The sequence below is a fragment of the Letharia columbiana genome (genome assembly GCF_014066305.1).
Source record: "Letharia columbiana isolate WasteWater2 chromosome Unknown Sc0000024_s0, whole genome shotgun sequence".
Taxonomy (NCBI): domain Eukaryota; kingdom Fungi; phylum Ascomycota; class Lecanoromycetes; order Lecanorales; family Parmeliaceae; genus Letharia; species Letharia columbiana.
This window is the reverse complement of record NW_023501065.1, coordinates 232,356-256,258: the sequence shown is the minus strand read 5'-3', so window position 1 is coordinate 256,258 and position 23,903 is coordinate 232,356. Positions and strand designations below refer to the sequence as shown.

At 41.8% G+C, this 23,903-nt stretch overlaps 6 protein-coding genes across 6 annotated transcripts; 1 reads left to right on the top strand and 5 right to left on the bottom strand.

Annotated features, from left to right (window-relative positions):
- Positions 1 to 6,219: 6,219 nt before the first annotated feature.
- On the top strand, positions 6,220 to 7,548 carry HO173_007418 (uncharacterized protein; the record flags this gene model as incomplete). Its single annotated transcript, XM_037309322.1, has 3 exons — positions 6,220 to 6,513; positions 6,580 to 6,730; positions 6,785 to 7,548. 3 exons carry the CDS (start codon positions 6,220 to 6,222, stop codon positions 7,546 to 7,548), a joined length of 1,209 nt encoding a protein of 402 aa, XP_037163782.1.
- A 639-nt stretch (positions 7,549 to 8,187) lies between these two features.
- Positions 8,188 to 9,740, bottom strand: HO173_007417 (uncharacterized protein; the record flags this gene model as incomplete). The annotated part of the gene is made up of 2 exons (XM_037309321.1): positions 8,188 to 9,253; positions 9,319 to 9,740. The coding sequence occupies 2 exons, from the start codon at positions 9,738 to 9,740 to the stop codon at positions 8,188 to 8,190; spliced, it is 1,488 nt and encodes a 495-aa protein (XP_037163781.1).
- Positions 9,741 to 10,132: 392 nt separating this feature from the next.
- On the bottom strand, positions 10,133 to 11,999 carry HO173_007416 (uncharacterized protein; the record flags this gene model as incomplete). The annotated part of the gene is made up of 5 exons (XM_037309320.1): positions 10,133 to 10,216; positions 10,270 to 11,217; positions 11,267 to 11,393; positions 11,452 to 11,594; positions 11,751 to 11,999. 5 exons carry the CDS (start codon positions 11,997 to 11,999, stop codon positions 10,133 to 10,135), a joined length of 1,551 nt encoding a protein of 516 aa, XP_037163780.1.
- Positions 12,000 to 14,311: 2,312 nt separating this feature from the next.
- On the bottom strand, positions 14,312 to 16,912 carry HO173_007415 (uncharacterized protein; the record flags this gene model as incomplete). The annotated part of the gene is made up of 11 exons (XM_037309319.1): positions 14,312 to 14,572; positions 14,722 to 14,814; positions 14,938 to 15,095; positions 15,162 to 15,573; positions 15,740 to 15,835; positions 15,985 to 16,074; positions 16,126 to 16,295; positions 16,364 to 16,397; positions 16,454 to 16,506; positions 16,557 to 16,800; positions 16,877 to 16,912. The coding sequence occupies 11 exons, from the start codon at positions 16,910 to 16,912 to the stop codon at positions 14,312 to 14,314; spliced, it is 1,647 nt and encodes a 548-aa protein (XP_037163779.1).
- Positions 16,913 to 17,940: 1,028 nt separating this feature from the next.
- Positions 17,941 to 18,839, bottom strand: HO173_007414 (uncharacterized protein; the record flags this gene model as incomplete). The annotated part of the gene is made up of 5 exons (XM_037309318.1): positions 17,941 to 17,994; positions 18,048 to 18,225; positions 18,301 to 18,556; positions 18,613 to 18,660; positions 18,794 to 18,839. 5 exons carry the CDS (start codon positions 18,837 to 18,839, stop codon positions 17,941 to 17,943), a joined length of 582 nt encoding a protein of 193 aa, XP_037163778.1.
- Positions 18,840 to 19,289: 450 nt separating this feature from the next.
- On the bottom strand, positions 19,290 to 20,284 carry HO173_007413 (uncharacterized protein; the record flags this gene model as incomplete). The annotated part of the gene is made up of 3 exons (XM_037309317.1): positions 19,290 to 19,597; positions 19,665 to 20,127; positions 20,210 to 20,284. 3 exons carry the CDS (start codon positions 20,282 to 20,284, stop codon positions 19,290 to 19,292), a joined length of 846 nt encoding a protein of 281 aa, XP_037163777.1.
- Between the last annotated feature and the right edge of the window lie 3,619 nt (positions 20,285 to 23,903).

Below are 23,903 nucleotides of genomic sequence, written 5' to 3'. Positions count from 1 at the left end.
AAGATACTTAGTCTTATCTTTATAAACTCTTTTATCTAATATCTTATTAATCTCTTATTTTTCTTCTTTATTAATTAAGATTACTTATAATTTTAAATTATTATTATATAAGTATTATAGCTCTAATAATAATATATAAAATATAAAATAAATTCTTTTATATCTAGTAAAGAGGTTTAGCTTATAAGTCTATATACTTATTTTCTCTAATACTTTAAAAGACTTAAGTTATCTATAATTAAGTTTTTTTTTAATTATAAAATATATATATTTAAGCTTTATAATAGTATTTTATCTTTTTTTTTAAAGATTATAGTTTTATAATTATTATTATAATACTTTATTTACTACTTTAACGCTCGCTTCTATAATTCTTTTAGATATAATCTTATCTTTTATAATTATTCTACTTACTCTATAATAAATAATACTTTTCTTTTTAAGATTCTACTCTTAAAAATATTTTTTAGATCTACTATATATTTTATTAATAGATCTTATAGAGTCTTACTAGTACTTACGTATACGCTATTATTATATATAAATATAGTTATTAATAAGATTTTAGACTAGTTATTTTATTTATAATTATAATATATTTATAAATAATATTTTAATATCTAATTTTATCTCTTAATCTAATTATCGATTTAAGAATAAAATATAATACTTAGTTTACGCTTTATATTTAGATATTAATATAATATTATTTAGAATTTACTTATAAATAGAAAGCCTTAATTTAAAATTAAGTTATATATTATATTATATAGTAATATAAATTTTCGCTATAAGATATTAATAAGGCTATTAATCTTTAAATTTTTAATAATTATTATATATATTATATATTTAATTAGCTTATTTATTAAGATTAAGATAATATTATAAATTTTATTAATATATAAATTTCTTATAAATAATAGATTTATAATAAAATCTAGTATTATAATATAAAATAAATTTATATTATCTAGAAGAATCGACGCTAGCTCGCTATATAACTTATAATAATAAATTTATACTCTTTAATAATTAAGATAAATGCGAATATACTTTATTATATCGCTTATTATATCTATTTAATAATATTTAAATTTAATATTCTTTTTAATACGCTTATAGACGAAATATCTAATATTAAAATTATTATAATTTATATAAAGAATCTCTTTCTTTATAATAGAATTATTAGAAATATAGACTACGAGGCTATAACGTAATAGTTTATTCTTATTAACTTTTTATTTTAAAAGCTTATTCTATTTAATAGCGTATTTTTAGTATTACTTTTTATTTATAATAAAAGTATTCTTATATTATAATTTAAGTAGTTATATTATTATTAATTCTTATAATTTTAAATAAAAAAAATTTAATTTTAAAATTTAATAAATTAGAAGTTAAGACGATATTATAATATTTAGAATATATATTTATCTATTAAGTACTCTCTTATTTAAATTAATAACTTAAATATCTATAACGATAATATTATTTAGTTACTTTATTAACGCTATAAGTTTAATTATAATAAATATATTATTATATTCTTATAAATTAAATTAATATTTCTAATTATAAAGCTTATTTTATAAGATAGAGAAAAAATTATTATTATTATTCTCGCTATTATCGAATTTAATAATATTAGATTTTTTTAACAATATATTTATAGAATTAAGTTTTTTTTTATAATATTTAATTATAAAGTTAAATATACTAATTTCTTAGCTTAATTAATCTACTTTATATTAAACTCTTTTATTATTATAAAATAATATAAGTTATTATAATCTAAAATTATATAAATAAGATACTTATTATTTTATAAATAATATCTTTAATTCTTAAAGCCTAGTATAATTATATAGAGCTTCTTATTATATATATTTTAGCGAAGCTTAATATCTTTAAATTTATAATTAGAAAAAGTAATAAGATATTATTATTCGTTTTCGCTTAGTTAACTAAGTATATTATCTATATCTATATTAGAAATATTAATTTTTATAATAAGCGATATTTTCTAATTATAGTATTTTAGTATAAATATAATAATAAATACTCGCTTAAGTATTTTAAAAGTTTTATATACTTCTTTATTAAATATAAAGGATAATCTAATCTTACCTTTTTTTATCTTTTAGATTAGATTTATTAAAGACGTAGCTATTTATAAAAAGCCTTATATAAATTATTAATAAAAGCCTATAAATCTTAGAAAGATTAAGATATTCTTAATAGACTCTAATTCTAGCTACTTAGTAATAATTTTAATATATAATAACTTTATTTAGATATTACGCTAATTTATTAAGAACTTTAAAAAAATAATTTTATTACGATTAAAAGTATATTTTAATAATTTTATATAGAGTCGATACTTTAATAATACGCGTAATATTTTATATATATACTCTTAATATAACTCTTTCGTTTTAGAATAGATTAGTATATTATCTAAGTATATTATATAAAAGATATTAATATATAATTTAAATACTTTATTTATATAAGCTTAAAAGGTTATAAGAATATTTATAAGACTAAAAGATATTACTTAATATTCGAATTAATCGTAACGAGTTTGAAAGATAATTTTTTTACTTATCTCCCTTTCGTATTTATATTTCATAATATATATTACGAATATTAATCTTAATAAAGTACTTTATATATATAAATCTTTCTAAGATCTCTAAAAGTACCTTACGGGAGCTACTACATATGGGAATTTACTATTAATAGAAAATAGATAAACTATTAGCGATAACAATACGATTTGCATAATAAGGACTACACACCGAATATTTTCAGATTTTACGTTCTATATAACGTATATCGAATAGAGTTATATAAAACTTTCTATTTATAGAAGATTTAGTCAAATTTAGCATTAATGGATAGTTAATGAATAGTTAATAGAATATGAAAGAGATATCGATTTATTATTATTTCAATACTACGCTATAAAGTAATACATTAATATATTACTAGTAGAGAATTAATGAATAGCGGTAATATATGAAATTTTTCGAAAATTTCTTTAAGTCCCACAGCCCTATAGGGCTATATATCTTACTTATATATTAAATTTCGAGAAAAATCGAAGAATCGAAAAATAAATCACGTGACGTTGATGAATAGGCTATTATAAGCGAAGCGAGATACCCGAACTAGTTTAAACCTTAATATATAATGAGGGAATTACTAAATAATCATCTATTCATTTTCAATATCGAATAATCTACTATTATAGAAAATTTAACATCAATGAAAAGTTGATTGAAAGTTGATTGAAAGTTATAACAAATATCGAGTTAATGATATAGTCACGTGATATACCCTAATCGTATATTTCCTCTAAGGTAGAAATCTTCTTATTATTCTCTATCTTAATTATCTTTTATTAATATATCTAATATTTAAAGTATTAATTATAATAATAATACTTAAATTTAAATATTTATTAAGTCTTAATATCTTATTAACTATAAATAAAACGTTATATTACTTAAAAAGATATATTAAGAATTTATAAGAAAGTCGAAAGATAATAATTATATTATTAAAATTATAAGCTTATTTAAAAGAGGATTTAGAAGTAAATAAAGCGAATACTAAGATATATTATAAAGGTAATATATCTTAAAGATAATAACGAGTATAGAAAAGATTATAGAAAAGATAATATATAATTATATAACTTCGTCGAGCGAGTTAATAAGTATATATATAATTACGAGTAAAGGCCTATGAATTAAATTCATAGTTATTTTTTTAATCAGGGCTATCGAGTAAATAGGTGAGCGATCTTTGGTGAGCGATATTTGAATTCCTTGCACTTTAATAATTATAAGACTAAATTTAAATATTCATTTTTTATCTGAAAGCCCACATTTCGTTCTAAAGATTAAAAAAAAATCTCAAAATTTTAATAGAAAATAAAAAAGTTATTCTAAAATCAAATAATGTGTACCTGTTTTTTGATCAGGGCTGTCCGGCTGTCGAGCGAACTTTGGTGAGCGATATTTGAATTCCTTGCGCTTTAATAGTTATAAGACTAAATTTAGAATTCTTTTTTTATCTAAAAGCCCATATTTTATTCTATAATTTAAAAAAAAAATCTCAAAATTTTAATAGAAAATAAAAAAGTTATTCTATGTGTTAATAATGTACACCTATTTTTTTGATGGTTGCGGACGCTAATTTATTTACCCGCGGTGTCTAACCAAAAAGCGTAGACCTGACGAATTGATGATTGGCTGCACATACAAATTCAAGGTTTTCTAGTTCAGCCCTACCTTATTCTTTTATATATACTGATATAAAGTATTATTATTAAATAAATATAACTATATAGAAAGTGCTAAGAATACTAAGAGTACTAAGTATTTTAGCGCTGTCTAGGACTTTTAATATCGACCTCCGTATATAAAGTATTATTACTAGAAAAATAAAGCTATCTAAGAAAAAGATTAGATTTATTAAAATACTAAGTATATTAAGAGATTTAGCGTATATATAAAACTTTTAATATTATTCTTCGTATAAATTTAAGATTACTACGCTCTTTAATTAAATTAACTAAGTTATTATAAATAAATAAATTAATATTTATAACTATTAAAAAAATATCGCTTATTAAAGTTCGCTCGATAGTCGAATAGCTCTAATTAAAAAATAGATATATATTATTTAATTTTAGAATAACTTTTTTATTTTCTATTAAAATTTTACGATTTTTTTTTAAATTATAGAACGAAATATAGGCTTTTAAATAAAAAAAGATTTTTTAAATTTAGTCTTATAATTCTTAAAGCGTAAGAAATTCAAATATCGCTTATTAAAGTTTCGCTTATCAAATTTACCGACAGCCCTAATAAAAAAATAAGTGTATATTATTTAATTTTAGAATAACTTTTTTATTTTCTATTAAAATTTTAATCTTTTTTTTTAATTATAAAAAAAAAATATAAGCTTTTAGATAAAAGAAGAATTTTTAAATATAGTCTTATAATTATTAAAGCGCAAGGTATTTAAATATTACTTATCAAAGTTCGCTTATTAAAGATCGCTTATCTATTTACTCGATAGTCTTAATTAAAAAAATAATTATAAATTTGATTTATAGGCCTTTACTCGTTATATATTAATTTAATATTAATAAAAAGTTAATAAAAAGTTAATTAAAAGTTAATCGAAAGTTATAACAAATAACGATTCAATGATATAGTCACGTGACATACCCTAATCGTATATTTTCTCTAAGGTATCTTCGTTAAGAATAGCTTTCTTAGCTAAACAGCCGGATAAAATAAATAACTTTCAAATCAACTTACTCTCATATATCTTTCGTGTCTGCTAAGGAAGTATCTTGGTAAGACCCTTAGCTTTATACTATAAGTAGCTACTTCTGAGCAGAGAAATAATCATCTCTATTACACAGTACAATACCATATCCATGTTGCCGCTACACCTACTAGGTATGCTTCGTCTTTGCGACCTTCACCTCGGGGTAAAAGATGCATTTTGAACACGGCTTTCATTCAACATTCAACACGGACCCGGCTGCTCAATGAAGAAGGCCGAGGGTTGCAGCTCATCTCATGCGTGGCCTCTAAAAGAGCGCACGAGGTCTTCGAGGTGCTTGAGCCTCAAGACGAGGCTGATGAAAGATTCCTCATCATGCCTGATCCTTGCATTGCAGCGTACGGAGTTAGCGGCAGGGGCACCAACGGCATGTCTCTCAACGCTTACCTCAACCTCAAAACAGGGTGAAATCCTGGGAAGACCCGAACCCTGAACTTGTTCCGGTCCTTAGCCTGCTATGCTCCTCTTTTCCTTTCTCCATTAACTTCTCTCCTTTCCACGCGCGAGATGTCGGTAAAAGTCGCACGGTAGCAGGTAGGAATGGCAAAATCTCGCTTCCAAGCTCGCCCGGTCCAATAACACGGATCTCGTTCTGAAGATTACGGAATCTTAAGGTCCGCATGCAGGTCCGTTGAGGTATTTCTAGATGATCTCTTATTTACACCATAAAGCTGCTGTTGAGAAGGTATTGCAGCCGCAGCATAAGAAGGCAACATCCCTCAAACATTCAGACTTCTCAACGTTCACACCTGTCGTTTCTCTCTTTTTTCTAGATTTGAAATACTATTGGTCTAAGAGGTTCTCTACCAATTGTTATTCGACATTTGCCTTGACCCCTTCATCATGCTTCTGCTCTTCATCCTCATCACGTGCTTTGCTTTAGCTTCAACTCTCCCTGCGCAAGGTCGGTACGATGACTGCCAAAGGGCAATTTTTACATTGTCCAATAATCCGGAAGGAAACAACATCCTTTCACTCGCTGCCTCCTATAATGGCACTCTGTCTTCGCCCGTCCTGACCCCGACTGGAGGCAAAGGCCTGCTGGGCCTAAATGTCGGCCCACCGTTCGGACCTGTTGGTACAACTGTCGGATCAGACGGCCTCTTCGGGCAAAACTCGGTCGTGGTTTCTGAAAACGTATGTCTCTGTCAATAGCCTGCACATTATTCCCAAAATTCCTAATGGTGGTATCTCGTTGTGCAGTATCTTTTCACCGTCAATTCAGGCAGTCACACCCTGTCGATGTTCGTAATCTACCCTTGGGCACCCCTCTACCCCAAGCTTGTTGGCAAGCCTGTCGATACACAAGGCGAGTTTCCACAGTCTGTGACCTACTCCGCGCAACTCAACACAGGTAATCCTCTCGATAGTCGTACACCAAGACTCCCACTGATGTAACACTTTTCAGCCTGCGTCGTCAATGGTGGAGCCAAGAATGGAGTTGCATGCTTCACGGTCTCGATTGAAAACGGCCTTTCCCCAGTCGGCGGCCTTCGCCCGCTCAAAAACCTTCATACAAACACCCCGCCTAGCGGACCACCAGACTCAGCCTCCGAGATCCTCTTTAGCCCCAGCTCATCAGCTCTCTTCGTAACAATCAAGGGCAAACCCGGACCTCCTGCAGTCCCAGGTTACATTTACGCCTTCGGCGTCAACAACGGGCAGATATCCAGTGATGCGATCATATCATCCCCATCAGCACTCATACTGGACTACAGCATAAACTTCCTTGGCTCCGAAACCTCGGCTCTTATAACGGATCCCACCTTTGGTGCCTCGATTGTCAACATCGCTTCCGACTTGACTGTTACGGAGACACACCACACCACCATTCCAAACCAGGGTGCTGTATGTTGGGCAGCCTATTCGCGCCACTATGGTACCGTGTACGTGGTGGATGCAAATCGTACAAATGTCACAGCCTTGGATCCTCTCAGCGGAGCAATCAAAGGCGTGATCCAATTTCAAGCTGATGCTCTTGGGGGTTTTGATACCATCATCGACAGGCAGTGGATGTACATTCTGAGCGGCGCTAACAGTGTGGTGGTAATTGACCTTGAGGAGTCGGGGGGAACAGCTGTACAGCAACTTGGGATAGCACAGGAGGGGCCAGCGGGGCATTGGCAGGGTATGGCAGTCTATCCTGCACATCGAGACAGTTTTTTGTGGTAGGAAGGTTTGAGATAGTACCTGGGCTGTTTGAGGAAGCGGGGGAATTAATCATCGTCGGTTCAGGGTTCTGAGGGCATAGCTCATGACATCGTGCTGGCTACTAAGATAACCAAAGATACCATCGACAAAAAAATTGCCTCAGACTGAGAGTCAAACACCTTCTCTATTACGAAGCTGGTGTTCAATCCTTCGAGAGCTTCACGGCCTCCCCCAGATTTGTATCTCCGAAGCACAGGTTACTAGCGAGGTTTATCAGTTCATGACCATCGTATGAGCTGGAGAGTACCCTGTCTCTGTGTCTGCATGCTAAGGTAATTGTTGAGCAAAAGGATGACACAATGGCATCCCAGGGCGTGAGATACCACGGGAATATTAAGGTAGGATCGTCATTTTTCAAGCCTGTGCCAAGTTCTGCTTAGTTGAGAAGCAGCCAGAGGCTAACACTGGAGTTCCCGAATATCGTATCCTCACCGCTAGAACGACAGATTTGGATTGGCCGACATTGGAACGATGCTTCGCCATCAAGGTTAGGCAACTTGAATCCACGCAACTCGAGAACGCGAGAGACTCCAGCGTCTCTCTCCACCCACACGTTGGAAGTGGCCTTCGTCATTACCCTAACCACTCATGTCAGGCATCTTAGCCTGGTGATGTACCCGCGGCCTGTTTCCAGTATTGGCTTTTCACGAAAGGCATCTTTACGACCTCGGCCTTCCTCCTCTTTCCCCTGACTAAGACTTCGATCGGAGTGCCGGCCTTATGGAGGGGAGTTTTGACGTATCCCATTGCAATATTCTTTCCCAGTGTTGGACTAGGGCACCCACTCGTCACCCTTCCGACCACTTCCGCAGAAATTGGACTTGCGGGATTCGTGATTTCTGCTCCCTCCCTTGCTGGTGCCCCTTCAACGATCAAGCCTACTCGCCTATGCTTGGGCGCTGAGCCTCCATCCTTAACAGGTCGCAGTTGCCTCAGTATCGTCTCATCCCCGTGGAATCCTCCATTTGCCCGCCGGTCTTTGTGCACAATCCAGCTCAAACCCGCTTCGACGGGCGTAGTCTTGTCGTCCAAATCATGCCCATAAAGACACATGCCTGCTTCTAGTCTGAGGCTGTCCCTAGCTCCTAAGCCTGCCAATCGTAATCGTTCGCGTCCACCACTTTCTAAGAGGTGAGTCGTAAATGCGACGGTGAGTGCGGGCGGTATCGAAATCTCGAACCCATCCTCGCCTGTGTAGCCCCCTCTAGAAATCAAGATTGGAGTGTCGGTGTTGGACGATTGCTTTGGGGAGAGATTGAGGGTGACGTGTATGCACTGCCCGAAGTATAAAGCTTGGAGGTCCACATCCTCTACCCCAGCCGTCACGAGCGCTCGCTGCAAGATATCTGCGCTTAGCGGACCTTGCAGAGCTACGAGACCCCAGTCGTTGAGCACCTCCCATTCCACGGTACCGTGGCTTGTATCACGGGATTCAATTTGTTCTTCGAGGTATGCCATATCATTAGCTTTGCACGCCGCATTGGTGACGAGATAGAACAGTTCAGGACCAAGGCGTGTTATGACGGTATCATCGACTATACCTCCGGTAGCTGGGTGTAAGAGGCAGGAAAGGGTCGAATGGTCGGTCTGGAGGGAGGCTGTGGATGAAGGAGTAATCTTTTCGAGTAAAGGTGCAGCGCCTGGGCCAGACATACGGTGTTGTACCCTAGAGTAGGGAATGTCAATGTCACAATCAAGGAGGGAGCAGCATGAGACGGGACAGCAGCCTACATGTGGCCCACGTCAAAGAGGCTGGCTTTTTCCCTAGTCCATTTATGGCTGTCTCCCACCCCGAGGTCGGAGTATTGTACTGGCATCGAATAGCCTCCAAATGGAACCATTTTGCCCCCGTTTCTGACGTGGAGCTCGTGAAGGGCCGTGTGGTTGAGGCCTCCATCACTGGTTGAGGCATCGCTGGAAGCCTGTCTGCACTGAGGAGGTAGACCCGCGGGCTTTACTCGGAGAACGGGGCCATGGCGAAGAAGACATGAGGCAACACCTGGTCTTGAAGTGGAAGCAGAAGCGTTCAGGGTAGCGTCAACACGCACGATAGCGGAAGTAGATATGCTTCTGAATAGTGCAGGCTTTCCGCCAAGTTCTAACGTTTTACTGGCCACTCCGCTGCCGGCTCTTACGCACTTAATCATCTTCATGTATTCAAGGCCGAGAGTTCTTCGTGAAGTGAGGCGAGATTGCACTCGTCCTCAATGCCGCATCATGCGTGGCTCAATTACAGTCTGGAGTTTTGAAAGGGGAGATGATGTCGGAGGTGGGGAAAGCTAGGTCAGCCGAACGAAAGGTTTTCTATGGAGCGGCAATTCTCTCAATGTGCATCTTTACGAGCCTGGATAGTGCATCCATAAGACCTCAATGGAAACATACAGAGTTTTTGTCTATTTCAGTCGGCCCATTCCTCCTCAAATCAGATATAGGCCTGAGTTGAAAACATTTTATACGTGCATATTGCCCATAGATGTACATGAGAGCATCAGTCCTAAGCAAACAAATACAAAGAAGTCCTCTCATGTTCATTGCACAACTTCCCCTACAGTCCGTTACTGGCGCAAGTGAAAGGACCACCAGTGACGAGGCCGTCTTTGTAATTGTTCACGATACTCTGGCACGTAGCCTAAACGGAGATTAGTATGTGTAAGCTTCAATACCAATGATGAAAATGCTCACATAGGTTCCACCAGTCAACATGAATAGACCGATACAAATGAGTATGACATTCAGAATAAAGCCAGAAATCCCTCGGATACCTCGTTTCGAAAGCCACCCAGGGCCATAGTCGGCGCGCCGCATCCTCATGTAGGCAGTGCCCCAGAAGATGAAGCCGAAGAACGAGTCAAAGAGTGAGCTCATCAATGACAACAAGTCCGAAAAGAACGGAATGACCTCGGCGATGATGAAAGCGGCGATCCAAGTGCAAGCCAGGATACCGGCCCATGTCGCCCAGCCAACGACGGTATGGTTTCCCTTGTGGCGCGTACCCTCGAAGATCCTGAAGAAGACGAAGCGTGCAGACACAGAGGCGTAGAGGACACCCAAAAAGATCAAAGTTGGAATCATGAACGAAAATGACACCTTTTTGTACAACTCATTGCCAAGCGATCCAAAGGCGGGAGCTGTGTTGTATTGTGTCCCGGTGTAGACGTACACGATTGATGCGGTCAAAGAGAACACAATGATCTCGCAGATGGTGACGGCCCAAAGCGCCTTGGGAAAGTCCTTGGGTTCCTTCATCTCAGCTATGAAACTCGGTATCGTAATTTGACCAATGAAGGTGTAGCTGATGTTCAAAAAAGCATTCATTCCGCTGACGAAACCGGTCCCTGCAGCTGGAATGACCAAGACTATGGGGTTCCCAGTCATTAGGCCGTCTTTGCCGCCGTCTGGCGAATTGTAACCGTAGGGATGAGCTTCAATCCCGGCAAAGATGGCTGCTAAAAGAACAGAGACGAACGTGAAAAAAGCCGAAAGGGTCGCAAGCTTCGAAAGAGTGTCGAACGTCCTCGGGAGAGAGGAAAAGAAGGAAAGGACAGCCCAGATTGCGGAAAAGCCAACAGTGCATACTGCGCCACCACTCATGGTATTCAAATATTTGGCGCCAGTTAAGACGTGAAGACCCTAAAACTGTTAGCAAACAACCAACGACGTCACTTCTCCCAAACCTGACCTGAATGAAGGTGTTATTGAGCAGGAACATGGCGGCGGTAAAGTACCAGACCCATGTCCATCCAAAGTAAAGCATTTGGCCGACATCACAAACGTCTCGAATTTCGGGGTGACGGAGACAGAATTCCCTGGTACGAACATGAGCGCGAATCCTATGCCAGGCTGTTGGGCAGAAAAGAGACGTACCAAACAATCAAGGACGTGTACAGCACGGACATGGCAATAACCACCGTGACAATTAGACCCGGAACCAACCCCAAAACGGAGTAGGAGTAAGGGAATGACATGATAGCCAGACAGATATACTCCGAGAAGAGTAACGCAGCAGTCTGTCATCATTTGTTAGGATATAGCCCACTCAGTGACTCAAGGCAAAGAGCGCATATCAGGAAGTCTCTGCGTTGCTCGGATGTCTTTGCCGCGGCTCGTCGTAGACGTTCCTCGTCCCTTGAGGAAAACAAGGTGATGGAAAAATATCAAATCACCTTTTGCCAGGAGCATGTTCTGTACTTTATGGAGTTGGTTGCCTCGAGCTCCAATTGTTTTCCCACGCCCAGCTGGGAGTCTTGATCAGACTCGCCGCCCATGACACCAGCTACCCTGCTCATCTTGCGACCTCCCTTCTCCTCATGACTTTCCGCGTCGTAGTACTGGCCCCCCTCCTTGGTGATGGAGTTGGGGTCAATTTCGTGGGTAGTATTGTCGACATTGCGACCCTTCCTGCCTAACGCCATTTGATGCTGCCGATACTATGTATCAGGGGAGTGTAGTAGAAAGGTTTGCGTCCGTCGACCTCGCTGAGCATTAACCACAAAGGATGTAAGGATATATGGGGGTTGTCCCTAAGCACGGCTCGAGGAAATGTCGCTCGAGTACGGGCTGTTGATTGTGAAAAAAGATTCGCTGGTTGTTGCGGAGGAAAAGCAGGTGAGAAGAAGAATTTGTTAGATCAAGTCGTCAGCACAAGGCTTCAGTTGAACTTGCTAGGAGGAATTTTTGGGGGTCTGGTGGGGTTGCCGATCCTGAGACCGCCATCTGGGCAGGGGACTGAGGCTAGCAAGTAGCAAGGCACGCTAAGCGGGAAAGGTGTTGGTTTAATAAGTAAGTAAGCATTAAGCAAGCATCTCAATCCATCAGCACTGGGCCGAGGGTTTGTCTAGAAATGCACATGTTTGCGCCGCCCAAGTCTTCAATCTAATGATCTTCGACGTTCGAGACTCCACTTTGTTCCACTCTGCAGCCATGCTAGCTCCAAAAGGCTATGCCCCTCATCGCCTCGCAGCCACTGATAGATGAGAGGAACTATGACCAAGTCCGGGCCCCTGCAAGCGTATGAGCCTATAAAGCTTCCACGCTTCGTGTAAGCTTAGCTAGACTTGGCCTCAAATTCGCCATTCACCACGATTTTTGGGTGACCGCGGGGTCTGTGATAACATCTAGCCGAAGACGTCAGAGTCAAAGACCAAGACTTGGAATCCCCGCGGAACCTCTTGGGAATCTCCCATTGTCGCATGGGTCGCTGTGCTGTGGGGAGCCTTTGAATCATGGTGGCATGGAGACTCGGAGAGCAAGAGAGGCTCTAGCAGTAAAATGCTTTGCATGTCCAACTGTCCAAATGATGCGAGCAGGAGGATGCCGCCAGAAATGAGCGAGCTGCAAGATCTTCAATAACCGAAAATTGTGCGAACACATACGCACTACAAATTCGGGTCTCGGCCTTCCATGTTGGCCAAGATCGCAGAGATCATTCTGATCCTGCCGGAGCTACCGACTAGACTGTTGTCGCCTTGACAATATGAGAAGGACGGATATACCTTGACTGACAGACGGCATTCCCATAACATCTGGCCCGGCGTCGACTCGGAGCACCTGAACTACGTACCAGCTTGTTAGAAATGCCAGGTACCTGGGCATTACCTTCCACTACTTTGTCGACGCCGTGTTGGTGTTTCTAGTAACTTAGCGTCGGCTTTTCAATCATTGGGCTAGTGTTGGAGATCGATAGATGAAACACACAACGGTAAGCTACTTATCTAATAGGCATGTACCTTACCTAATACCTTATGGTCAGATATCTTATCGAACCTATCAAGCCTTGATCTTTTGTCAGCAAGATTTAGCTGCCTACATTTCATCAGCCATTTGAGAATCATTCAAAGTTCACGAGATACCTCTGTTTCGAGTCGCTCCAACTACCAAAGGCGTCCTTGTTGCTGTGAATACCACTGTTGTCGTGGGGCATGGCCTATTGCAATGGTTCCCTAAAATTCTCAGAGAAGGGAAAGGCTCTGCCAATCCGATTTTGAATGTTTGGTTGCGTTGCCATACAGTCGTCGAACAAAGGTCTTGTCCATGTTCGTTTTCTAGCGTGGTCAATATCTTCAAAGCAAGCCCGGAGTGTCAGGCTGTATACGTCCTGGAACCTTTCGCCATCTCCTAAGGCAGCAATCATCGATAAAACCCGAAAAGAAATGGCCACTGTCCGTGGCTGTTCTGATTTGGTTTAGATTCAGTGTGGGAATGCTTTCTATAAGAGGGTTGCATTTGTGAAAGGAAGATGTTGTAAAGGGATTCGGCATGGGCTTATGGACGGTCTCAGACAATTCTAGTGCGTCTTCAACACATAGGATTGGCATTGAACTTTGAGACATTAGATTTCCGTACGCTCAATCAATGCGTAAGTCGCTGACCATCAATGATGCTGGGCCTAGAAGGCTAAGACTCTGCGGGATTCAAGTAGATATAATAATTGAACAGTGCCCGTCGAGTGGCAGCTTTGAAAGCTGCAGACTTGCGCGTGGGAGTACATCTAGGAGGTGAAAATCATCTCCGATGAAGCATTAGAACCGAGACAACTAGGTCTTGTCAAGAGTATCGGCTTACGCCAGTATATTGTTCGTTATTGACCTCCCCACCTATCCAGCTTATCATTTCCATCCTTTGACACAACTCTTGGGTCATAAAGCATTGCGACTGTGTGCCCATCCAAATGCTTGTACACCACCATCAGATCTTCAGACCCTCTCTTCTATCGGGCAGATAGCGTTCAATAGCTCTGTGCTCCCATCGACTTTGTTGGCATGAGCACAAGGGCAATAGTAGAAACGAAAACGCCTGAACCCGCCAGGTAAAGCGGGCCGTTGACACTCTTCGAAAGCAAATCCGCCGCAATCAACGGTGAGACTATACTAAACAGCCGACCCCAAAAGCTTGCGAGCCCGGACGCGGTCCCTCTGATTGGTGCTGGGAATACTTCTGGTGTCCATCCGTAGAGGACAGCGTTGAACATGGATTGAAAAAAGTATTCCTACGCACATTATTAAGTCAGCGGTGTTACCTTAGGGCAATGGAACGAGTTCAAAAACATGTGTGGGAAGACAAAGGAGCACCCAGAACATAATTGCAAGTCGACACTCAGGACCATATGGGAAGGTATCATTCTGAAATCTTACGTACCATTGCATTTAGTCCGATATTCGAAGCCTCGGTGTTGACCGTTGCGAAGAGGAACAGCGATATGCCCATAAGGGCCGAAGATCCTACCATAGCCTAGGTGGAAATTAGCATCTCCTCACATCGGGCAAGTTTGAGCTAAGAAATGAGCACATGGCAAAGGAGGCGGTCTTGCGATTCCACTACAGACACACTTAACAGAAAATCTCAGATACGTACCCATTTGCGACCAACTCGTGGGATCACGTACATCAGCGTACCTAGCATTACACCGGGTATGCCGCAGACATAAATGATAACGAAATTCCTATATGTCTCTGCAGTCGAAATGTCAATGGCTTTGTTCTTTTGAAGTAGAATGGTCGGCAGGAAAGACCCTGGATGTCTCATTAATTAGTGACAAAATCAACAGGACTTGAAGCTCGTCAAGACCGGCTACTCACCCGCAATACTGAATCCCCAGTAATCAAAGATATAGGTAATCCAGACCAAAATTGTCAATCGAGCCAAAGGAAAAGTCGAGAATAGTATCTTGCACCTTTGCAATTCAATCTTGATCTTTTCGACCCAGGTGCTCGTGCGCTCCTCCATTCCCGCATTGGGTATCGGCATATCAGTATCTCTGTTGACCATAGATGCGTGCTCGTTGGTCAAAGCCTCAAAACTTTCCAGAGTGATGCTGCTCTCGCGACCATTGAATTTGGCAATCTTTTGAAGCACCTCTACGGCTTTGTCATCTCTGTCCCTATAGAGTAGGAATTTTGGAGACTCTTGGAAACGGAACACAACAAAACGTAGGAAGAAAATGGTTACGCAGATGGCCCCAAGGCAGATTAACGTGTATCTCCAACCCATCTATGGTCCAAGTCAGCATTGCTTCATTGAGATACCATTGAAGTCACGAGATATGCATTGACAACGAAGTCAAGTCAATGAGGCCCTATTCGACTCCGCAACAAGCCTCAGGAGCCAGAATACGATGCCGAAAACAAGACAGTATTGAGCTGAAGAGTGTCCTTACGTTCGAAGCTTTCGTGCAACAAGGCGCTCCAGGAGCAAGCGTACTGCTACTACAAGCCGGAAGTGGTTTCTGATCTGCGCCGTTTCCGCAAGAGTACTGTTAGAGATCAAACGGTCAGCCATTCTGTCCCAGGGCAGGATTCCGCATCGCGAGACTTGTTTGGAGGAGCACCGTTGGCTCTAGAAATGGATCTTGCTACCCCAACTGGGTACCGCTCAGAGAAGAATCGACCCAAAAATACGTACGAACGGAATGAACCCATATGCTATGCCCGATGAAATGACTACGCCAAGAGGCTGAAAGATTGAGAGCATAGCTAGAAGAAAGCGGCGGTTCTATCGGAAGTCAGATTACACCATAGCAGGCGTGATTCGGTCGACACATACTTGAGGGAGGAACTCCAAACATATTGTGGTATCAATCGGAATGTTCCCTCCAACACCAAAACCCACGAAAGCTGTGAGAACGAGGACTCCATTGTAAGTGGATGGCGCTGCAAGGCACAAACCGAAGACCGAAGAGATCAAGACTGTCAGGTTAAAGGCGTACTGGCGGCCTAGGAGGAAGATTTAGTCCAAGACTTAGAGAGTATTTCGGGGCAGGGCAAGTAGAGTACGTATGTACCAATGATGTCTACCAAAACGCCCCAGACAAATGCCTATTTATAATGATCAGCCATTGCGCTCCAAAGCCATTTTGTAGAAATGACTTTACCCCAGCTGTCAGTCCTGCTGAGAAGGAAGAGAAAATGTGGCCGGAATCTTGAGCTGTGGCAACGTCAGCGTGTGAGCTTATAGAGGAGGTCAGCGTTTCGAACGTCCAAAGCCAAATTCCTGTTGCATCGCTGGCTCCACGAGGCCAAAGGCTTGGGCGTAAAGAAGGTCTACAAGGTAGCCGAACCCGCATAGGAAGAAGATGTACCATTGGTATTTCCCCATGCCGTGGGAATCCAATTCACGATTGACAAGCAGGGCTTTCTTTTCATACAATGTGAGACCTTCCATCTCTGGATCTCGGAAATGTCCATTCTGGTAATGGAGACGGTCCCCTGGCGAGTCTTCCTTGTCAAGCACACATGATGAGTTGAGTTCTTTACCGCTCGCCATTTTGAAATGAATAGATCTGCGATACACGTACTATTTCAGGAAGTAACAGTGGTGTACTGAATGACATAATTGAAGAGAGGGCGGTGGTTATGAATAAATGCTCTCACTTGTCTTAGTTAGAACGAGGGTCCCCGAGAACGAGGGTCTCCGCAAACGGGAATCGGAGAAATAGATAACGTCTGGATGTACTTACCTTTAGCGGAAGTACCGTAGTGGACGGCACGCCGTCGCTCCAAGATTGCCGGCCCTCAAAGAGCAATTCGAATTGGTTCGGCTGTTCGGTCACCTGATTAATGTTACCTAGCTGCTTCTGCGTTCCAAAAAAAGATTGCGGCCTAATTGCATGATGACACATTTGCTGGTAAAGTGTCGGCACGAGGCACATTGCTTGATCAACGAGGGTCGCCACTTGCTCTCAGATCAGCGCGACATTGCATTAGACTCAATCGCAATCACGACTGGACAAATTTAGTCTGCAATAAGTGTTGCGAATAGCTTCCTTGAGCTTCATTGTTGGCTATATAGCGTGCTGGAGAGCACCCCTTGTTCGGCGGCACCCCTGCAAGGTAAAAAAGCGCACATCTAACCAAATGGAGACGACGCCTCCCCCAGCAGAATTACCTACATTATTGAATGATCCTATATAATAGCCAGTCATTTGACCGTTACCGCTATTACAGCCGAAGCCTTCGGGCGACGACATTGTGCTTGATAATGAGAAAAACTATTAAATTTGTGTGTGAAAGTAGCGGGATGGCCTCGCTTCTCCTAGCCACTTGGGAGTTAGAGGTGTTTTGGGTTTTTTTTTTTCCCGGGGGGGGGGGCGTTAGAGGTGTCTCTACAGTGGTTTGGCGCGGAGAATGAGGCATACGAGCACAGCGGGAGTCAATCATTATAGTTGATAGTCGAGCTGGTGCGCCATGGAATTACTGGAATGCTTACTCGTATAGCACGATGTTTGTTGCACTTGTGGAGGAAGGGCAAGATCTTTAAGCTTGAAAACTTGAGACAGTCGTGCTATGCTGCTATGAAGCATGGACCAGATGCTCCCCATCATTCGAGCGCTTGTCACATCCACTACCCCACTAGATTTCCTTATGATGCATTCTCGATGTTCCCTCGCTCCGAGACGTAAAGACCATCCAAGAACTGATGTAACGTTAAGTATGGGTGTTCACAATCAAGTAGCGAAACTGGCTTACCTTGCGGATATCCTTATTCTTGACCCGGCATATCTGTTGTATGTCCGCCGCGCTCTGAGAGACATTCTCTAACGAGTTGCCTGTGAGCTGGAGTTCGTCTTTCTGATTTTTTGAAGCTTCCACATCAACGCCTGGTAACATGGTGACTCGTCGAATGATCTTCTCGCCAATGAAGTTTCTGAATAGCCAAATGCGTCAGTCTAACAACACTAACACCACCGTCCTCGCCATATACCCCAAGGGTATAACATACCGGATCTCCACATCGTATAGGCCAGTCTCAGAATTTTTTTCGATGTTCACGTTGATGGGGAAATGCGCGTAGACGTATCGCATCTTGTACTTGAAGCCCTTCGTGACCCCAATGATCAAGTTGTTGATGAGGCTCTTGACTGTGCGCAGTGTGGCGACATTTTTGCGAGCGCCGTGGTGTAGTTCGATGGTGATTATGTTTCTTGATGGGTGGGAGAAGCAGACGGAGAGATGGGACATATCCTTAACGAGCTTGCCTGCGATGCGTAAGACACGGTATTTCGACCCGACCTTTCTGGCCCCCATAGCATACCTCGAGGACCGTCCACACTGACTATCCTGGATCTGATGTGTACCTTAACTATTCAGCTGTCAGCGTTGTCCTTCAGTGGTTCTCGAAACTGTGCGTAACGCTATGCCCCTCTTCAAGGCTTCGGCGAAGCCTGGAGGAATTCCTATTCTGCGCAGACGAATTCATTTGGAGAAAGCCTCACCATTGGCCGGTATGGTCAGCGTCTCTTCAGAGTGTATGTACCTCATCTTGTTTGGTGGCTGAGGGTTGTCAGAGAATGACTTTCATGATCTTGGAGTACTGCCGAATTTTGTCAATTTGTGGGCTTGCTCGCTTAGGGTCTTGGCACGGCGCTAATTACCCGCGGTGCCAAAGGTTTTGCTGGCAAAGCGCTCGAGTCGATGACTCGGTTTGGCAACTCAGAAATCCCAAAATATATACTATCAATGAACATATGAGCGAATTCATTTCAACCTCCGGTTGATTTAAAATTGCAAAATGCTATTCTATCAATGCAATGAAAACAGAACGCTGGGTATCCCAATGTTGAACCAAAAACATCACCAAAGCACTTGTACCCAAACTGAGCCGTGCTCTCGAAACACCCCCCAAGACGTTGTCCGCCGAAATGCCGCTTTCCCAACCCTTTCTGTGTAATTATGCCAAACAATCTGCGCCGGGAGCAGAGATATTAAACCTTATTGCTCTTCCGTGAGCTTAGCCTCCATAATTCTTTTGCCTGCCATTCCCTTCACTTTCTCAACCAAACCTCCTCCAGCGTCTAAAGCCTCGATATCGTCACCGCCACCAATACTCCTGCCACTGACAAGCACATTGGGTACCGTCCGCCTTCCGGTGCTTTTCGCAAGTGCAGCTTGTAGACCCGGGCCCAGGGGATGGGTGTCAAGCTCGACGACATAGGGAGCAGGGACGATAGTATACTTCTCCAGCAGTATCCGTTTAGCTTTGGCGGAGAAGGGACAGTACGATTTGCTGAAGATGATTACTAGATATCACAGTTTAGCCATTGTCATCTTATCCTATTTTGGCGCACGGTATCGCTTTGGACGTACTCGGGCCCTTCTTCAGAATCGAGTTCAACTCCATTTCTACTTCATGGTCCTCTTTGCTCTCCACCTTTTCTTCTTTCTCTACCTTCTTTCCCGCCGGATACTTCTCTTTTCCTCTGTCCACCGCCATCGGAGCCTCTTTCCCCGAGTGCAGGTCTTTGGTCTCTCCACCCTTCAACATCGTTTTCCTTCCAGCTACACTCTTTGCGTCATCATCGGCTTTTCCCCCGGTGGGATTGTCACTGTTCTGTTCCTCCGCATAGGCCGGGGGTTTCACCTCAATGGGCTTTCCATCTTCGTTGCTCGCGGCAATGGGTTTCTGAGGAGTGGTGGGGACGACTGGTTCCTGCGCTTTGGCTGCATCTTTTATGTCTTGTAATTTTTGAGCTACTTCTTGATCCGACGCTTGCTTCTTGTCAAGGGCGGCAACTGTGCGACTGTAGAAGTCTTGGGATGATGAGTCATTCTGGGCATGCGAGCACATAGATTAGCAAAATCTCTCACCCCAGCGCGATTTGCAAGTGTGAAAGTGGCACGGCAAGACGCACCGAGAGATACAGAATGGTGCAGACGGCGACTGCGAGGGCTATGGCCAGCACTTTCACACGGCGTGTAGACGGCATGTTCAAGGGGCGGCGCTCCAAAGAGCCGCAACTCTGGCCCTTCTCCAAAAAAGTCCAATCCGGATTAGGACTAGAGATAGGGTGCTGTTTAGAGAGGTTTTGTGCAGGGAGGTATGGTATACGTTTCTGGTAGGATGGGCTCTGATTGATAGCAAAAGCGAAGCAGATTGATGAGATGTATGTCTGCAAATGTAGTCTTACAGTAAGGCTGCAATAACGATAGCCAGGAGAGTATTAGATATAAGAACCAACGTGGACCTTGGGAGCAAGGTGTATAATTGATGTCTGGAAGACTGTTGGGAGTCCAGAGTGCGTCGTGAGTCGAGACTGCCATGCAATTGGCAACTCGCAACGGGTTGGCCGAGGCCAGCACGGCGCGAAAAGTCTAAATTTCCCCGGATCTACAGAAAAGGGAATGGGCCAGGAACAAGGTACTGAGATCGTAAACAATCCTACGAGCAATCGTTGCGAAAGGAAATAAATCCTTGGCGGCCACATCTCCAAGATGCGCGATTAAGTGAATTCCCTCTGAGAAAGAGAAGAGCAACCTCAAATGGAGTTTTGGCTACTTTTCTGCGTCACTGTTACATTGCCCTCTATACGTTTCGATTATACTATCGCATCGAGCCATCACGCCTAAATTAATGCGAGGGTATCAACCAGATGACCCTGCCGTATCCACTTAAACATGTTCGTTGAGCGACCAACATGGCCTTTATTGCTGGACGGACACCGCGAACTTACCTCGGACTTTGGGGCTTGCCCTCCAACTTTAGACAACCCTGATCAGGACCTTTATCGTTGACCCGGCATTAATGGAGGATCCTCACTTCTGTCGTCGCTGAGATAAATCATGAAAATCAGTTATGAACCTTTGCTGGGGACCCATAGAAAGCAGCAGGAGCCTGCCCACTTGGCTATGCGCATGTACCAGCAGTAACAGGCGGTATGACAGCTGCAAAGCACCTGAGAAGCGTGGGTTGCGGATTCAATAAGATGAGATGGCAATAGTACCCGTGTATAAAGAAGAGGCAATGCTGAAGGCCCCTAGGTGCAATTTCGCAGTAGAGCGAGGGGCGTACTGCAAATATCGCCAAGGCTGATATGTCTCTCCTCGCGATGGAGTTAGCTGCAGCTTGGTGTGGCAGCGAGCTTGCAGAATAGTAGAAACACACGGCAGAACGCTGTTTAAGATGTCTATCTGGCAGAAATCAAACTCTGCAGGAAATATGATCTGGTAGAAACTAATCGCTGTAGGACATATATGAGCTCGTTGTGCTCAAGGGTCTCAATCTATCTGGATCATGATCAAACCCGCAAAGTAATAGAGTACAGAAATACTAAAAGGCAGAGAAAAGGCACTTGAAAGATATGATGGTCCGATTGAGTAGCATAAAAACAGATAGCAGAATCTTGAATTCTAAGACAGACCAGACACTATTCCCACGGGTGGCACGATTGTCTAGAGAAACGAAGAGACTGGGTCCGCACGCAAGTAGGTGGCATTGATTTCAGACATCTCATGTCATTGGCGGATTCTCTTCCAGGCGCGTTGTTGTGAAAGCTACGGCAATCTCGTCATACTGTTGCGGCAATCTAAAGGATTCAACCAACCATGGGAGGTCGAAAGCTTTGAGCTTTTAGCGTATTCAAAAACGTCTGGAATGCTTGGCACCGGAGATCTTTTCACACCACACAGCCAAATTCGTACTGTAGCATAGAAATCTCTCCGCAAAATCATTTAAATCAAGTAGCCACATCGCAAATAATCGCATCTAATCAATTTTGAAGCTATACAAATCTCAGCTATATCTTCTAAACGCACCAATAACGCTTAATTACTTGCGAAGGCTTTTGATAGAAATAAAGAAGATGCTTAGCCTTCGCCTGAGTAGAAGTACTAAGGGAAAGAGGCATAGCGATTAAGAGGCTAAGGAACATAATATGTGCTGGGGCGCGGGCTTCCCAGTAGTGAAAAGCTTGCCGAGTACTGGTTTGTGACTATTTGATTCTCAGGAGATCCCCTAAAACCCCTCGGACCCTTCGGGGGCTCTTTAAGGGCTCTCCGAGAGCTTCTGTCGAGGGCTGTCAAAGCAAGCTCGAAATTTGATTATTTTAGTGATATTTGATTGATTTCAAGCTTGCTTTAACAGCCCCTCGATAGAAACTCTCGAAGAGCCCTTAAAGAGCTCCGAAGGGTTTAAGGAATTTTAAGAAATCTAATCCTAAGAATCGAGAGACGTTAAAATTCACTGAGAATCGAGAGAGACGTTATAATTTATTTGACATACTCGGGGGAGACCCCTGAAACCCCCTGACCCTCCGGGGGCTCTCCGAGGGCTCTCCGAGGGCTCCTGCCGGAGGGGCTCTTCTCGCGAGCTCGATAAATCTTAGTTTTTAGTATATCTTTACGAATACTTTATCAAATTTCGTCTTCGCTACTTTATTTGAAAGCGTATAATTAACTCTATAACTCTATAAATTTACTTTATTATCATTTATTACGTAACGTTAAAGGAATTAAATAGAATAAATTGATAAAGTTGATGTTCGAGGTTCAGCCTTATGGTGTTTCCTCTTTTGGGTGTACCCGTGTTTAGATCGAAAATGAAGAAATAAGGTGTGTTTTAGACTAGAAATGGTGAAATCCGATGATCTGATTGGTCACTAGCCTCTTAGCGTAGCACCCATTCTCGTTTTCAAGTCTTGAGCATTGAGAAAGCAAGCTTTCCAATCAAGACTTCAGTATAACTTCATCTTTTTCATCTGGGACCTATACTAACGATAGCAGTGTTATTAAATGATTTTTCGGAGAGATTTCTATGCTACAGTACGAATTTGGGTGTGTGGTGAAAGATCTCCGGTGCCAAGCATTTCAGAGGGTTTTGAATACGTCTATTGTCATAGTCTCAGCTTGGCCCCACCGGCCTTGAGGTGGGTCTGAGTAGGAAACCCTGCCAAGACTTATTTTTTGGTGTATTGCCCGATATGTAATATTCACACCCTGCGTACATATGATCCTCAACAAAAATGCGCAACTACCTACGTGATATGGCCTTTTTGGAATTCTTGAAAAAAAGTCGAATAAATAGTCAAATAGGCCCTCGTCAAATTAGGGCTGTGGTGCAGTGGTTAAGAAGTAAGCTTCCAATTCCATTCCACTAAAAACTCAGCTAACTCAGCCATAGCAGCGGCACCAGTACTCAAGAACGCCGTACGTCTCAACAGACTCATGGCTGCGGTAGCCCGATTAGCTGAAATAACCGAGACATCTCCATGGCTGCGGTAGCCCAATTAGGTGGAATAGTTGAGACCTCTCCATGGCGCGATAGCCCAAATAGGTGGAATGGTTGAGACCTCTCCATGGCGCGATAGCCCAAATAGGTGGCATAGTTGAGACCTCCCATGGCTGCGGTAGCCCAATTAGGTGGAATAGTGAGACCTCTCCATGGCTGCGATAGCCCAAATAGGTGAATGGTTGAGACCTCCATGGCGCGATACCCAAATAGGTGGCATAGTTGAGACCTCTCCATGGCTGCGATAGCCCAAATAGGTGGCATAGTTGAGACCTCTCCATGGCTGCGATAGCCCAAATAGGTGGAATAGTTGAGACCTCTCC